The 16,567-nt window shown below is 38.6% G+C and overlaps 1 protein-coding gene across 4 annotated transcripts in view; it reads right to left on the reverse strand.

Annotated features, from left to right (window-relative positions):
- LOC127841237 (golgin subfamily A member 4-like) overlaps positions 1–16,567 on the reverse strand; it is a 108,141-nt gene that overhangs the window by 7,185 nt on the left and 84,389 nt on the right. For all 4 annotated transcript variants that reach the window (XM_052369895.1, XM_052369894.1, XM_052369896.1 and 1 more), the window contains 9 exons: positions 14,238–14,403; positions 11,848–11,943; positions 11,132–11,255; positions 8,724–8,888; positions 7,180–7,383; positions 5,277–5,456; positions 4,316–4,410; positions 3,463–3,574; positions 1,707–1,822 (listed from right to left, as the gene is read on the reverse strand). In XM_052369895.1, coding sequence (XP_052225855.1) covers positions 1,707–1,822; positions 3,463–3,574; positions 4,316–4,410; positions 5,277–5,456; positions 7,180–7,383; positions 8,724–8,888; positions 11,132–11,255; positions 11,848–11,943; positions 14,238–14,403 — 1,258 coding nt within the window. The remainder of the gene's footprint in view (positions 1–1,706; positions 1,823–3,462; positions 3,575–4,315; positions 4,411–5,276; positions 5,457–7,179; positions 7,384–8,723; positions 8,889–11,131; positions 11,256–11,847; positions 11,944–14,237; positions 14,404–16,567) is intronic.

Genomic DNA, 16,567 nt, shown 5'->3' on the forward strand with positions numbered 1-16,567 from the left:
TCGTTGAATTGATATCCCCTGCCAATATTCTGGACACAAAAGTGTGATATTTGACACTCAAAAAAGCATTTTTTCAAGATATAAAGGGCCATAACTCCGTAATAAACAGATGGTGTACAATGCCATATGGCGTGCATCATCTTCTTATCCATATATATACTCATACCAAGTTTCAATGAAATCGGCCAGAGCACTTTTCAAGATATGGCTCTGGACACACAAAAAAGCATTTTTTCAAGATACAACGGGCCATAACTCTGTTAATAACAGATGGTGTACAATGCCATTTGGCGTGCATCATCCTCTTATCCATATATATACTCATACCAAGTTTCAATGAAATCCGCCAAAGCACTTCCAAGATATGGCTCCGGACGGACGGACAGAAGGAGGGACGGACGGACGGACAACGCCAAAACAATATCCCTCTGCCTATGGCGGCAATATAAAAAGGCTAGTAGAAGTAAAAAATATTTTGTCTACAAAATAACCCAAATATCATGCAAAGCTATACTTACACAGAGTTGAATAATTTCTAACCAATAAAGTGCATTTCACATAAAAATTGGTACACACCAAAGACATCATCTTGATATTTGTCAACAACATCCAACATATTATGACACATATTATAGCACAGAAAGTTCTAAACCACCAACAAGTTGAATATGTTTTGAATATAGGTATAGGGCAATGGACCAACTGTAGTTGAAGCTATTTTATAGTCTGACACAACTATTGCTAACTATTACCAGTACTATTTACTGTATCTAATTATAAGAGTCAAATATGCTCTATTATTATAAAGTGATAAATTATTCATCAAGTAAACAAGTGGAATACTTTAATACATATAATTATAGATTACTGCCACTTGTGAGAATGTCTGTTGAAATAAAGTCTAATAATAAATTGTGCAACCCATAAATGACTATCAATTGACATACTCATAGTCATTGTAAATACTCTCAAGCCTGATATCTCAACCCTTTAACATTTCACTACGTATTTTGATGCACTTTATATTTTATACGAATGTTATATTTGATTAAAGACCTTTATTACTAGATTCAAATGTTAAAGGCTTCATCTTCATACCTCAGATACTGATGAGTAGCAAACAGCATAAAACCTGAACAGACTGAGATTTACTTGCACATAGCAATTTACTATGCTTGTAAGTGGGACAGGGTTAAAAGACCTACTATTCTATACACCTGAGGAGAGCTTTTCAATGGTCAAAGGTAGGAGTCCTGAGAGGCCCTACTGACCTCTATACTAGGGGTTCCAAGTTCAAAGCAGAAACAATTAACATTTCAAAGTGTTCCCATAAGGGCAACAGCCTTCACATACCTGGGGGGGGGGGGGGGAGGGTTCCAAATGAGCCTTGTTAAGGGAAAACTGGGCTGAATGCTTGTGAGTAAAGTGTTGTCCAAGATTAGCCCATGCAGTCTGCACAGACTAATCAGGGACGACACTATCTGGCCTTAACTGAGTTTTTGCTAAGAAAAGACTTACCTTTAACAAAAATACCATTAAAGTAGAAATTCTCCTCCCTAATTAGCCTGTTTGGACTGCTCAGGCTAATATGGGATGAAACATTACACAAATGCATTATGCCCAGATTTCCAAGAACGAGGTTAAACTTTAAAAGTTCTGACACTGAAGCCTCACATCCCCACAGCTGCCCTATTGTCCACACTTACCTGGCAGTGAGGTCTGCCTGCTTGTCCATCTCCACCTTGAGTGTGTCCTCGGCCTGTTTCTGCCTCACCCTGCACTCCCTCACGGAGTCCTCCAGTACCAGTATTTCCTCCTGCAACTACACAACACACACAGGGCATGATGCATGTTTGTTAAATGTTGTCCAAGATTTGCCATTGCAGTCTGCACAGTTTTCACAGGCCCATCAGGAACGACACTTCACTTTTATGCAATTTTCTATTTATGATTCAACAAGAGATGTGTTCATCAGAAACACAATGCCCCCATATTGCGCGGCTTTGATTAAAAAAAAATAATTTATGACCTTTGACCTTGAAGGATGACCTTGACCTTGAACTTCCACCACTCAAAATGTGCAGCTTCATGAAAACGCCACTTTGAAATTATTATTTTTTTACCTTTGACCTTGAAGGATGACCTTGACCTTGAACTTCCACCACTCAAAATGTGCAGCTTCATGATAAGGCCGCTTTGAATTATTCTTTTTACCTTTGACCTTGAAGGATGACCTTGACCTTGAAGGATGACCTTGACCTTCCACCACTCAAAATGTGCAGCTTCATGAGAACACCACTTTGATTTGAAAATATATTATTTTTTTACCTTTGACCTTGAAGAATGACCTTGACTTTGAAGAATGACCTTGACCTTGAACTTCCACCACTCAAAATGTGCAGCTTCATGAGAAAGCCGCTTTGATTTTTTTTTTTGACCTTTGACCTTGAAGGATGACCTTGACCTTAAACTTCCACCACTCAAAATGTGCAGCTTCATGAGGTACACATGCATGCCAAATATCAAGTTGCTATCTTCAATATTGAAACAGTTATGGCCAATGTTAAAGTTTTCGGACAGACAGAAGCCATATATTTGACATTTGAACTTGAAGGATGACCTTCACCTTCACCTTTCACCACTCAAAATGTTCAGCTCCATGAGATACACATGCATGCCAAATATCAAGTTGCTATCTTCAATAGTGACAAAGTAATGGCAAATGTTAAAGTTTTTTTCCGGACGGACAGACAGACTGACATACACACATACTGACAAACTGACTGACGGACAGTTCAACTGCTATATGCCACCCTACCGGGGGCATAAAAACTATATTTTTATCGTGATAATAGTACATATTGCACATTGTTTATTTTTGCTCAGCATGAAAACATGAACCAATGCCCATGGCTTGTGGTTTATGTTTTGTAAGGCTTATTTAAGAAAGTTATATATATTCAACAAGTATTTTTTCTGTTTATGATTCTTATCAAGATATTAGTACCATATTGCAATTTTTGTCGGTGGAAAATTTTTACTATTATCATTGTTAAAATGCATAATACACAATACTAAAAGAAGAACAGCATTGGGATAAGTCAAACTTCCGGTATCTCAAATTTATTCGTGATATCCTTTCTACTTCAATATTTTAAATTCAGATGAAATACACTTAAAATCTAATAATCTAAATAAGCATCCCTCTGGGAAAACAGGATTTCACGCATGTGCGTTGTCCCATATTAGCCAGTGTGGTCACCCAGGTAAATCAGGGACAAAACTTTCTGCTTTCATGGTATTTTTTATTAAAAAAAAAGTCTCTTCTTAGCAAAAATCCAATTTGGGCAGAAAGTGGCATCTCTGACTAACCTGTGTGACTGACTGCACAGGCTTATCTGGGAAGAAACTTTACACACATGCATTAAGCACCATTTTCCCAGACTGGAACATTTTCTTTACCTTGAGGTTTTCCTTGTTCTTGGAGGCGATGTGTTCCCTGCAGGAGTCCAGGTCCGTGGCCGTTTGCTGTAGCTGCACTGCAAAGCGGTCCTTCTCCTGTGACACGATCTCCCTGAAAGTGAGTCAAGTATGTTGGGGATATGAAACAGGGCAAAAATGAGCAGGGCCCATATCATAGCTCCTAAATGAATTCTTGAAACTATAAAATATTAAAAGCAATTATTATCTAAAGCTAGGCAATTTTGCAAGAAGTATCCCCCTTCTGATAAGACCAATCACTAATTAAGAATTTCCCTGAAAAACAACCCCATCAATTTGCTAAACATTTAAAAAGATGAACATATGAGCCTTGTAATGGGAATACTGGACTTAATGCATTTGCGTAAAGTGTCCTACCAGATTAGCATTGCAGTCTGCATTGGGACAACACTTTCCTTTTTCTTTTTTATTCAATATAATACATACCATGTATACATGTATGTGATCATAAAACAAATTGATACCATGTAGCAATAATTATGTTCAAACATGTTATACAAGATATGCTAATATATTCTTTAAAAAAAGAAAAGAAAGAAAAGAAAAAAAAGAAAAGACAGAAAAGAAAAGAAAAACAACAGAATAATTATGAACAATACTTTTCACCTAGACTGGGTTTTCGTTTAGAAGAGACTTCCTTTAAACAGAAAATTCCATTAAAGTGGAAAGAGTGCACAGGCTAATCATGGATGCCACTTTTCACCTCCACTCGATATTGGATTAGAAGAGACAAAAAAATCCAAGAAAGCGGACTTCACAAGCAAATTGGTGATGTCACTACCCACACACATAAAGCCTCGTGATGTGTACTCACAGCTGCTGTTTAGCCTCCAGAGATGTCTTCTTCATGCTGGCATTCAGTGTCTGCTTCTGGCTCTCTATCAGCTGCTTCAGGCGACTCACTTCCTTCTGCAGTGTACATTAACCACTGGTATTTTATAACTTAACTTTAAGGACATAATTTCAACACAATATCTTACCAATCAAAAAAACGCTTAGCGGTTGTGACCTACATGTTGGGTATGCAGTGGACAAGAACGATTAGAATTTTTTTTTTTGGAGAGGGTCACCAAAGGATAATTGTGGTGAAAACACTTGTGCATGGACTGAGAAACGACAAACAACAAGATATTTTTAATATCTTAATACCACTATATGCACAGCTTAGCAAAAAATGATACCATTTTTCTTGAAGACGTTTTTTATATGGCAGACTTAATTTCTGAGTTAGTCTATGATTTGCAATAAGAGCATAAATTTAAATAATTAATCAAAGCATTAGTTTAGGTTAACTTTTTGTTATAACAGAGATAAGAAGAACATTAACCAAAACAGCTTATTGCTAAAAAAAGATTTGACTTAGGAAAAATCTACATTAATGCAACTTTTTTTTCATAATACCCAATTAACTGGACAAATCAAATAATGTTGATGTTCAGTTAAGAATGTCAATCTGCTCTGTCTTTATGTTGAAAGAGGAACTATTTGCTTTGGTAACGGCCATAAAGACTGACTTGCATAAAATATTCTTCATGTTGATTAAATGCTAAGTGATGAATTTTTGAAATTTTCAGGAAAATATTGCCCAATATTTTCTTAGTAGGGACTTCCTTTAGAAAGTGTCTTTGGTTTTGAAATAAAGTTTTTGTACCCAAATTACTCAAAAAAGTTGTATTTGCGTCCCTTTAAAATATTTTTGTTATTTTACAAAAGCAATCAAATATATAATTATATACCCACCAAAATAAGGGCACACCCCACCCCTTATTTCTTACCTGCAGAATGTCGATCTGCTCATTTTTAGCCTTGACTGAGGACCGGTTGCCGTGCGATAGAGCCTGAAGCTCCTGCAATTGAGCCGAGAGGTCGGTACACTTCTCGTCCTTGTGCCGAATGCGATCTTCTGCCTGTGTCAACTGGTTCTTCACCTCAACACACCTTGCCTCAGCTACGTTCTGGATAAGTGGACAAAATAATTGAACTAGTTGTTAAATTTGTTGTTTAGCCATTATGATAGATGAAGATAATTTTTGTCCTTGCTTTTTTTGGTTAAAAAACTGTAAATATCATACATGCCTTAACCGCTGTTTTTCTTGGAATGAAAGTGCTAAATAATTGATTAGTTGTTTAGTATTATACCTTTTTTCAAACAGAAAGGATTATATTTCCAATAGCAAAATTGACCCGGAATCTAAATTTAAACAGTGGCTCGTGGCCATCACACTTGACACATAGTCCTGGCTTTGTTGTTCCTCACGCTTCCCGTACAGAGCCACATCAGATTTCACATATAGATATCCCACCTTATATTTACATTACATTTCACATATAGATATCCCACCTTATATTTACATCACATTTCACATATAGATATCCCAACTTATATTTACATCACATTTCACTTATAGATATCCCGCCTTATATTTGCATCACATTTCTCCTATAGAAATCCCACCTTATGTTTACATCACATTTCACATACAGATCTCAAATTATATTTACATCAAATTTCACATATAGATCTCCCACCTTATATGTACATCACATCTCACATACAGATCTCTCACCTTATGTTTACATCACATTTCACATAAAGATCTCCAACCTTATGTTTACAACACATGTCACATAAAGATCTCCCACCTTATGTTTACATCACATTTCACATAAAGATCTCTGACCTTATGTCTACATAACATTTCACATAAAGATCTTCCACCTTATATTTCTTAGAGTCATTGCTTTGTTGTTCCTCAGACTCAAGCCCAACCTTGTCATTCCCAACGTTTCAAACATATAGCTTCCTCATTTTCATTCCTCACACTTAACATATAGAACTCCCACCTTTTCATTCCGTTCACTTCACATATAGAACTCCCACCTTGTCATTCCTCACACTTCACATATAGAACTACCACCTTGTCATTCCTCACACTTCACATATAGAACTCCCACCTTGTCATTCCTCACACTTCACATATAGAACAACCACCTTGTCATTCCTCACATTGCACATATAGAACTCCCACCTTGTCATTCCTTACACTTCACATATAGAACTACCACCTTGTCATTCCTCACACTTCACATATAGAACTCCCATCTTGTCATTCCTCACACTTCACATATAGAACTACCACCTTGTCATTCCTCACACTTCACATATAGAACTCCCACCTTTTCATTCCTTACACTTCACATATTGAACTCCCACCTTGTCATTACTTACACTTAACATATAGAACTCCCACCTTTTCATTCCTCACACTTTACATATAGAACTCCCACCCTGTCATTCCTCACACTTCACATATAGGAGTCCCACCTTGTCATTCTTCACACTTCACATATAGGATTCCCACCTTGTCATTTCTCACACTTTGAGCCCCCATCTTGTCATTTTTCACACTTTACACATAAAGCTTCCATCTTGCCATTCCTCACACTTCACACATAAACTCCACCTTTTCACTACTCACACTTCACACATAGAGCCCCATTCTTGTCATTCATCATACATCACACAAAGATCCTCATTCTGAGAATACTGGGCTAAATGCTTGTGCATAAACATCACAGAATAGCTTGTGCAGCCTGCACAAACCTATCAGAGCCGACACTATTTGCACATGCATATAGCCCAGTGTTTCCAGATCGTGGCTGCAAATGATCTCCCACCTTATTGTTCCTGGCCTCCTCCAACTGCAGCCTCAGTGAGCCAACAGACTGCTCCACCAGCCGTCTGCCTGTGTGCTCCTCTGCCAGCCGCGCCTGAATCTCCTCCAAGGACTTCTCCTGCAGACGACACTTGGCCTGCAGGGAGTCGCGCTCACTGGCAGCAGACACTAGACTGGCCTCCACTGAACGCAGCCGGCTCTGAGTCTGAAATGGCAGTTTGTGTATTTTTAGGCTTTCTTGGCTTTCATTTTGTGAAATAATAACTTTGCTGGTACAAATCTTAATGTGTAAGTTCTTCATGTCTTAGAAAAAAATACACCAATTTTCATTAAACTCGATTTAAATCATAAGAGTTGAAAAATTAAAACATCGATATCCTCAGTAGAATCAAAAGAAGAAATATCACAAAAGCGGTTGTATTCCCAGGACTGCATCAACATGACATTATTACTTATAAGCAAATGACAATGTCACAGAGTTGAACTTATGGATTGCTTATATATATTTATATATTTGTAAACTGGTCATTGTCACAATTCTCTGCTGCACTCCTTTAAAGCTACAATTCGTGCAGAAAAAAATGAAAAGAAAAATGAAAGGAAAAATCATCTTACCATGACAACAGCTACAGAAGCAGTAAACTAATCAAAACTAGAGCTTTGTCACAGACATGACGAATACCCCCACATGCCGCATTGACACAGAATATTTTGCATGTTGTCTTCACAAATAACAGCCGACAACATGCTCAATGTTTAAAACACACTAAGTGACCCAATGACCTAGTTTTTGTCCCGGCATGGCCCATGTTTACACTTGACCTAAGCATCATCTAGAAACAACTTCTGACCAAGTATGGTGAAGATCGGATGAAAACTACTTGAATTAGAGATCGGACATCATGAATGCTGAATGTTAAATAACGCTCTAAGTGACCCCGTGACCTAGTTTTGGGCTCAGCATGGCCCATATGCAAACTTGGCACAGAGATCATAAAACTTCTGACCAAGATTAATAAAGATATTGGATGAAAACTACTTGAATTAGAGAGCAGACAACATGCTGAATGTTTAAAACGCACTTAATGACCCAATGACCTAGTTTTTGATCCAGCATAACCCATATTCAAACTTGATCTAGACATCATCTAGATACAACTTCTGACCAAGTTTGGTGAAGATCAGATGAAAACTACTTAAATTAGAGAGCGGACACCATGCTCAATGTTTTAAAAGCTCTAAGTGACCCCTTGACCTAGTTTTTGACCCGGCATGACCCATATTCGAACTTGACCTTGACATCATCTAGATACAACATCTGACCAAGTTTGGTGAAGATTGGATGAAAACAACTTGAATTAGAGAGCGGACACTTAATACGGACCGACAGACAGACCGACAGACAGACAGACAAGCTCACTCCTATATACCCCCCTAAACTTCGTTTGTGGGGGTATAAAAATAATAGCAAAACACCTTTTGCTAGTAGATTTAAAGTTGAAAAGAAACAATACTTACTTTATCGATGGCACTACAATTATGTACCTGTGTTAGATTATCATTGAGGTAGTGTCGCTCATTCTCATGTTGAGACTTGAGCTCTTTGATTGCTATCTTTAGCTCCTGGGATTCCCGCGACGAGGATTCCTGTGTTGTCTTCAGGTCAGACTTCAGCAGATGGTTCTCAGCCTCTATAAGTGTTGACCTTTCCTGAAGATATAAGATATTAAGAGATGAATGAAAATCATACTTTGTTGTGTACCTGCTCTCATCAGTTATGAAAAGTCAAATTTGAAGATAATTGTATTTCATTAATTTCATGTCATGAAATAACTCAAAGCTAAAAAACCTTCACTTTAGAATAATAACTAGTAATGTGACATTTTTTCCCTTGATTTCCTGAGTAGACTGACCCACAAATTAAAAATCCAGAAGGAAAATTATTCCCTATGTTTAACTTGTTAAAGACCAAATTACCATTCACACACGACACTTAATTATTGTTGTAATATACTCCACACACCCTTGCTGCGTTTGTTTGTAATATAATTTATTACCAAGAAAGCATACACTGTGTATGTAGCTGACACTAAATTTCCTGAAGAAAGCTTATGCAATTATGCTGTATATCTTACATAAACTTTGCCTAGGTAGATAAGTAACAATTGGAACTAATTGTTTACACCCTCCATGCTCAGTGAGTGTTGTGTTTTTCATGGATGTTGAATGGTTTTCAGCCTACAGGTTGAGCAGATCAAAAACAATAAATGTCGACCTGTGATTAATACCTGATTCAGAGACTTTAAGTGCTTTTATAAGAAAGACATAAAAACATATTGATTTGTAATAGGGTGTTTTGTCATGGACTAGTTAATAAGCATGTGATAAACAGGGCCCACCTCATGTAATGACTACACTCAACCCAATATAGATCAACACATCTTACAAACAATTATCAACTGACCAACAGTATTTTTGAGAGCTGTCACCATAGGATGACATATGCCCCCTATAAACGCTTTGATAGAAGTTATGAGAATTTTTCAAAACCTAAACGCAGATTTCGAAACCTAAACGCGGACCCTAAGTTCAACGTCAAGGTCACAGGGTTCAAAATTTGTGTGCGTATGGGAAGGCCTTGCCCATTTACACATGCATACCAAATATGAAGGTTATATCTCAAGGGACATATAAGTTATGAGCATTTTTCAAAGCCTAATGCAGATTTCGAAACCTTAACGCGGACCCTAAGTTAAATGTCAAGGTCACAGGGGTCAAAATTTGTGTGCGTATGGAAAGGCCTTGTCCATTTACACATGCATACCAAATATGAAGGTTATATCTCAAGGGACATAGAAGTTATGAGCATTTTTTGAAACCTAAACACAGATTTCGAAACCTAAACGCGGACCCCAAGTTCAACCTCAAGGTCACAGGGGTCAAAATTTGTGTGCGTATGGAAAGGCCTTGTCCATATACACATGCATACCAAATATTCAGGTTACATCTCAAGGGACATAGAAGTTATGAGCATTTTTTGAAACCTAAACGCAAAGTGTGATGGAAAGACGGACAGACGGACTGACAGACAGACAGTCCGATCACTATATGCCCTCCTTCGGGGGCATAAAAAAACACACATAACATTTCAAAAGAATATGAATGATTTTGCAGTATTTAACCCTGTACCACTTAGATACGTATTTTTATACATTTGTAGTCCTTTTGAAAGTTAAATTTACTTAAAGACCTTTCTTACTAGATTCAGGTTTTTACGGCTTCATTTCCAACCCTAAGATACTGATCAGCAACAAACAGCATAAAACCTGAACAGACTGCGAGCTACTCGCAGGCTGTTCTGGTTTTATTCTGTTTGCACATAGCCATTTTCAGTTTTTCAATTTGCTTCTGAGTGGGAAAGGGTTAAAAAAGTGAAATAGTTACCAGGTACTAAAATAAACCAATTATTTTGCAAAATGAACTCTACAAGGATTTTCAACCTGTCATTATGTCCCACATAGATTATCAAACTATTTCAACTTCCCCGCTGTCCCATGTGTAACACTTTTTATTGTCCACACAGGTCCACTATCCCTTCTGTTCCATTGTGTCCGATGTCCTTCTATCTCAATATCCAACCTCACTGTCCCCATCTGCCCATTTATACGACTGTCCTCACTCTCTCACTACCCCCCTTTCCTTCGGTTCCCACTTTTTTCTTTCCCTTTGACCCAACTGTTCTCACTCTTCCTCAGTCCTAACTGTCCCCACATTGCCCAATGCCACAACATCTCTGATGCAAGCTGTCCCCACTATACCACTTTCCCTCTGATCAACTGTTCCTGTCCCCACTGCCCGCTCTCTCTCATCTGCCAACACTGTTCTACTGTCATCACTGTTCCAATATCCCACTGACCCCATTTGCCCATCCCTGATGTCCGACCCAACAATACCTGCTGTTTAGCCAAGGCCTCATTAAGAGCTATGAGTTCCTTGCGCTGCCCCTCCAGTAAGACCCGTGAGTCTCCAGTGGAGGACTCCAGCTTCCCAACCTGAGCCTCCAGCTGCTTCTTCTCCCTGCAATGAACCACAAGAGAAATGCCTTTGAACCTTGCTCTAGGAAAACACGACTTAATGCATGTGTCTTAAAATTTGCAGCAATTTGTTATTTTCGCTGAAAGACATTATATTTTGGAGTTAGGGTTTGCTAAAAGCAGGAAGTAACATCTTGAAAAAAACAACATACATGTCTGGTATGGTGACCTGTAACCAAACTCATGTGACTCATGAGTCAAGATTGGGAATTTTAAAGTGATCACCTACATGACAAGTGCATAAGCCCCATATACCAACCATATGCATACCAGACAGACTGGGAGGAAAAAGTAAGGGTTGGTAGGTTTATTCAAGATAGGGCCTCAGGCTATTTTATTTTACTATTTTTAAACATGCACAGCTTCCGATTTGTCAAAGCTATATTGACTTTAGATTTTCCCCGTCATTTGCAATATCATAAAAATATTGTAATTTAGTATCCATTTCCTGACCCTAGGGATAACCTGTCAAAGCCGTTGGGAAGTCCAATGGCGCCACCAAAATTATCAGCATGATTACTTGGGAACGATATAATATGAATATGAATGAAAATAGGACATGGATATAAATCAACCTTGTAACTGATTCCAGATCTTGAAGAGTTCGTCCAAATGTGTTCAGTTGTATTTCTTTCTGTTTGAGTTCTTCATTCAAGCGGTCATTCTCATTTCTGGAACAATTAAGTTATAAAATAGCATGCATTTCTAACTACAAAAAACAAGAGGGCCTGAAAGGCCCAAAGTCGCTCACCTGAGATAACAAGATATTATTGGGACAAATCTTCTGACCAAGTTTCACGAAGATCGGAAAATAAATGTGGCCTCTAGAGTGTTAACAAGGTTTCACTATAGCCATATCAGGAAAAATGCCCCGCCCCTGCCAGCCATGTTTTTCAACCATCCGGCATCATTTTTGAACTCATCGAAGATATTATCAGGTGAATCTTCTGACCAAGTTTCCTGAAGATCGGACAGTAAATGTGGCCTCTAAAGTGTTAACAAGATTTTACTATAGCCATATAAGGAAAAATGCCCTGCCCCTTGGAAGCCATTTTTTTTTAAGCAAACACAATTATTTTCTAACTCATCCAAGATATTATTGAGACCAATCTTCTGACCAAATTTCATGAAGATTGGACAAAAAATGTGGCCTCTAGAGTGTTAACAAGGTTTTACTCTAGCCATATATAGCCATATAAGAAAAAAATGCCCCACCCCTGGTGGCCATATTTTTAAAGCAACCAAAACCATTTTCGAACTCATCTAAGATATCATTGGTTCAAATCTTCTGACCAAGTTTCATGATGATCAGAAAATAAATGTGACCTCTATAGAGTGTTAACAAGGTTTTACTATAGCCATAAAAGGAAAATAGCCCCGCTCCTGTGGTGGCCATGTTTTTCAACCAACCTGCATCATTTTTGAACTCGTCCAAGATATAATTGGGATGAATCTTCTGACCAAGTTTCATGAAGATCAGACTATATATGTGGCCTCTAGAGTGTTAACAAGATTTTACAATAGCCTTATATAGCCATATAACGAAAAATGCCCCGCCCCTTGGCGGCCATGTTATTTAAGCAAACGTAACCATTTTCAAACTCATCCAAGATATCATTAAGGCAAATCTTCTGACCATATTTCATCAAGATTGGACAATAAATGTGGCCTCTAGAGTGTTAACAAGGTTTTACTATAGCCATATAAGGAAAAATGCCCCGCCCCCTAGCGGCCATGTTTTTCAACCAACCGGCATGATTTTCGAACTCGTCCAAGATATTATTGGGATGAATCTTCTGACCAAGTTTCAATAAGATTGGACAATAAATGTGGCCTCTAGAGTGTTAACAAGATTTTACTATAGCAATATATAGCCATATAACGAAAAATGCCCCACCCCTTGGCAGCCATGTTTTTCAAGCAAAGGTTACCATTTTTGAACTCATCAAAGATACCAGTGGGGCAAATCTTCTGAGCAAGTTTCATGAAGATCGGAAAATAAATGGGGCCTCTAGAGTGTTAAAAAGGTTTTACTATAGCCATATAAGGAAAAATGCCCCGCCCCCTGGCGCCATGTTTTTCAACCAACCGGCATCATTTTCGAACTCATCCAAGATATTATTGGGATGAATCGTCTGACCAAGTTTCATGAAGATCAGACAATAAATGTGGCCTCTAGAGTGTTAACAAGATTTTACTATAGCCATATATAGCCATATAAGGAAAAATGCCTCGCCCCTTGGCAACATGTTTTTCAAGCAAACGTAACCATTTTAGAACTCATCCAAGATATCATTGAAACCAATCTTCTGACCAAATTTCATGAAGATTGGAAATAAATGTGGCCTCTAGAGAGTGAACAAGGCAAATGTTGACATCGCACAACGGACAACGCACGACGGACAATGCACGACGGACGACGGACAAAAGGCGATCACAAAAGCTCACCATGAGCACGTTGTGCTCAGGTGAGCTAAAAACAACAACTTTTCAACATATGTGTTAAAGCATGTCCATAATGACCAATAAAACATGTATATAAATATTGAATCTGAGGAGCTAAAAATAGGAATTAAGTGGCAAATACCCCTTCACATGACATATCACTATGTTGAAAGTTTGAATAATAATGTTACAGGAAGAATTAAAGGTTACATAAACAGAAATTGTAAACATATGATTTCACAAATTACATGTTCATAAAGTTATATCGTATGGAATAAAAAGACTGATTGAATTCATACTTCATCAAAAAAGTTTGTGTCTATGTATAGACAGATATTTAATTAATTATGATAATAATAATGAACTAAAATGATTTGTTTTCAATGCATTAACTTAACACAGTAATTTAAAATTGTTTAACACTTTGTGATATCATAATTATCACACACCAATTTTCATTATATCTCCAAAGTGCAATAAATCTATTTCATTACAAATATTTTATGATAAGACCACTCACTTGACTGTCTCCCTCTCTGTGACCGCCCTGTCATGATCCTGCTGCAAACGCAGTCTCTCCTGCGCGTGTTCACGCTTCAATGCCTCTACACGCTCTTCTGTACGCTCACGGAGCTCCTGCAGTTGACGCTCCTTCTCTGTCAGGGTCCTACACATTCCATCAAAATCTGAAATATTAAAAAAATTCAATTCAACTTGCAAAATATAAGACCTGCTCTGGGGAAAAGGGGCTTGTGCATATATTGTCATCTCAGATAAGCCTATGAAGACTGCACATGCTAATAAGGGAAACATTTTCCGCCTAGACTGGATTTTTGTTTACAAGATACCTCCATTTAACTTAAAACTCCATAAAAGCAGAAAATGTTGTCCCTGGTACGCCTGTGTGGACTGCACAGGCTTACCTGGGAAGACACTATAGGCACACGCATTAAGCCAGGTTTTCGCAGAGCAAAGCTCACAGGTATTGCAATGTTAACACATTGTTATTCATTTGTCAATAAACACTGGTTTAATAGACATGCCTCACAATAAATTCCTTATGTACTATCATTGTAATTATTGTAAGTCATGAAGGTCTTTGGGTACCCAAACATGGTATAATTGAAGTGTTTCTAAAATATATGTACACTTTTATCATGACCTTGGAAATAGTTGATGTCAATTTTCAACTGAAATGGTGATGTTGCATTGTTTAAGCTGAAATAAACAACGACACAAAATTTGTTATAATCACAAATGTAATATAACGAATAATTGTGATAATGTTAACATCTTGAATAAATTTAAATGTTTAAAGTTAAATAGGCTGAAGTGCTTGTAGAATTGCTTCAAAAACATCATTATTTACCCCTCCTTCCAAAAAACAAAACAAAAACAAACAGCTACAATGTTTTAATTAAATATCTGACAAACTCAATAAAATGTGTGTGGACAATCTAGAGTAGGTCAAGTAAATGAAACGTGCAATTGTGTACACCTAATTAAAAATCAGCCCCAGATTAAGTCTAAGATTCAGTTGAAGTATCTGTCTAAGCATGTGGGAGGTAAGGTCACCTCAAGGTTTACAGTGCTGTAGTGTCTGCCTTGTGATAAGGAGGTTCAGGGTGTGATACAGTGCTGTAGTGTCTGCCTTGTGATCAGGAGGTTCAGGGTGTGATACAGTGCTGTAGTGTCTGCCTTGTGATCAGGAGGTTCAGGGTGTGATACAGTGCTGTAGTGTCTGCCTTGTGATCAGGAGGTTCAGGGTGTGATACAGTGCTGTAGTGTCTGCCTTGTGATCAGGAGGTTCAGGGTGTGATACAGTGCTGTAGTGTCTGCCTTGTGATCAGGAGGTTCAGGGTGTGATACAGTGCTGTAGTGTCTGCCTTGTGATAAGGAGGTTCAGGGTGTGATACAGTGCTGTAGTGTCTGCCTTGTGATCAGGAGGTTCAGGGTGTGATACAGTGCTGTAGTGTCTGCCTTGTGATCAGGAGGTTCAGGGTGTGATACAGTGCTGTAGTGTCTGCCTTGTGATCAGGAGGTTCAGGGTGTGATACAGTGCTGTAGTGTCTGCCTTGTGATCAGGAGGTTCAGGGTGTGATACAGTGCTGTAGTGTCTGCCTTGTGATCAGGAGGTTCAGGGTGTGATACAGTGCTGTAGTGTCTGCCTTGTGATCAGGAGGTTCAGGGTATGATACAGTGCTGTAGTGTCTGCCTTGTGATCAGGAGGTTCAGGGTGTGATACAGTGCTGTAGTGTCTGCCTTGTGATCAGGAGGTTCAGGGTGTGATACAGTGCTGTAGTGTCTGCCTTGTGATCAGGAGGTTCAGGGTGTGATACAGTGCTGTAGTGTCTGCCTTAAGATCAGGAGGTTCAGGGTGTGATACAGTGCTGTAGTGTCTGCCTTGTGATCAGGAGGTTCAGGGTGTGATACAGTGCTGTAGTGTCTGCCTTGTGATCAGGAGGTTCAGGGTGTGATACAGTGCTGTAGTGTCTGCCTTGTGATCAGGAGGTTCAGGGTGTGATACAGTGCTGTAGTGTCTGCCTTAAGATCAGGAGGTTCAGGGTGTGATACAGTGCTGTAGTGTCTGCCTTGTGATCAGGAGGTTCAGGGTGTGATACAGTGCTGTTGTGTCTGCCTTGTGATCAGGAGGTTCAGGGTGTGATACAGTGCTGTAGTGTCTGCCTTGTGATCAGGAGGTTCAGGGTGTGATACAGTGCTGTAGTATCTGCCTTAAGATCAGGAAGTTCAGGGTGTGATACAGTGCTGTAGTATCTGCCTTGTGATCAGGAGGTTCAGGGTGTGATACAGTGCTGTAGTGTCTGCCTTGTGATCAGGAGGTTCAGGGTG

This window comes from Dreissena polymorpha, chromosome 8 (assembly GCF_020536995.1).
Source record: "Dreissena polymorpha isolate Duluth1 chromosome 8, UMN_Dpol_1.0, whole genome shotgun sequence".
NCBI lineage: Eukaryota > Metazoa > Mollusca > Bivalvia > Myida > Dreissenidae > Dreissena > Dreissena polymorpha.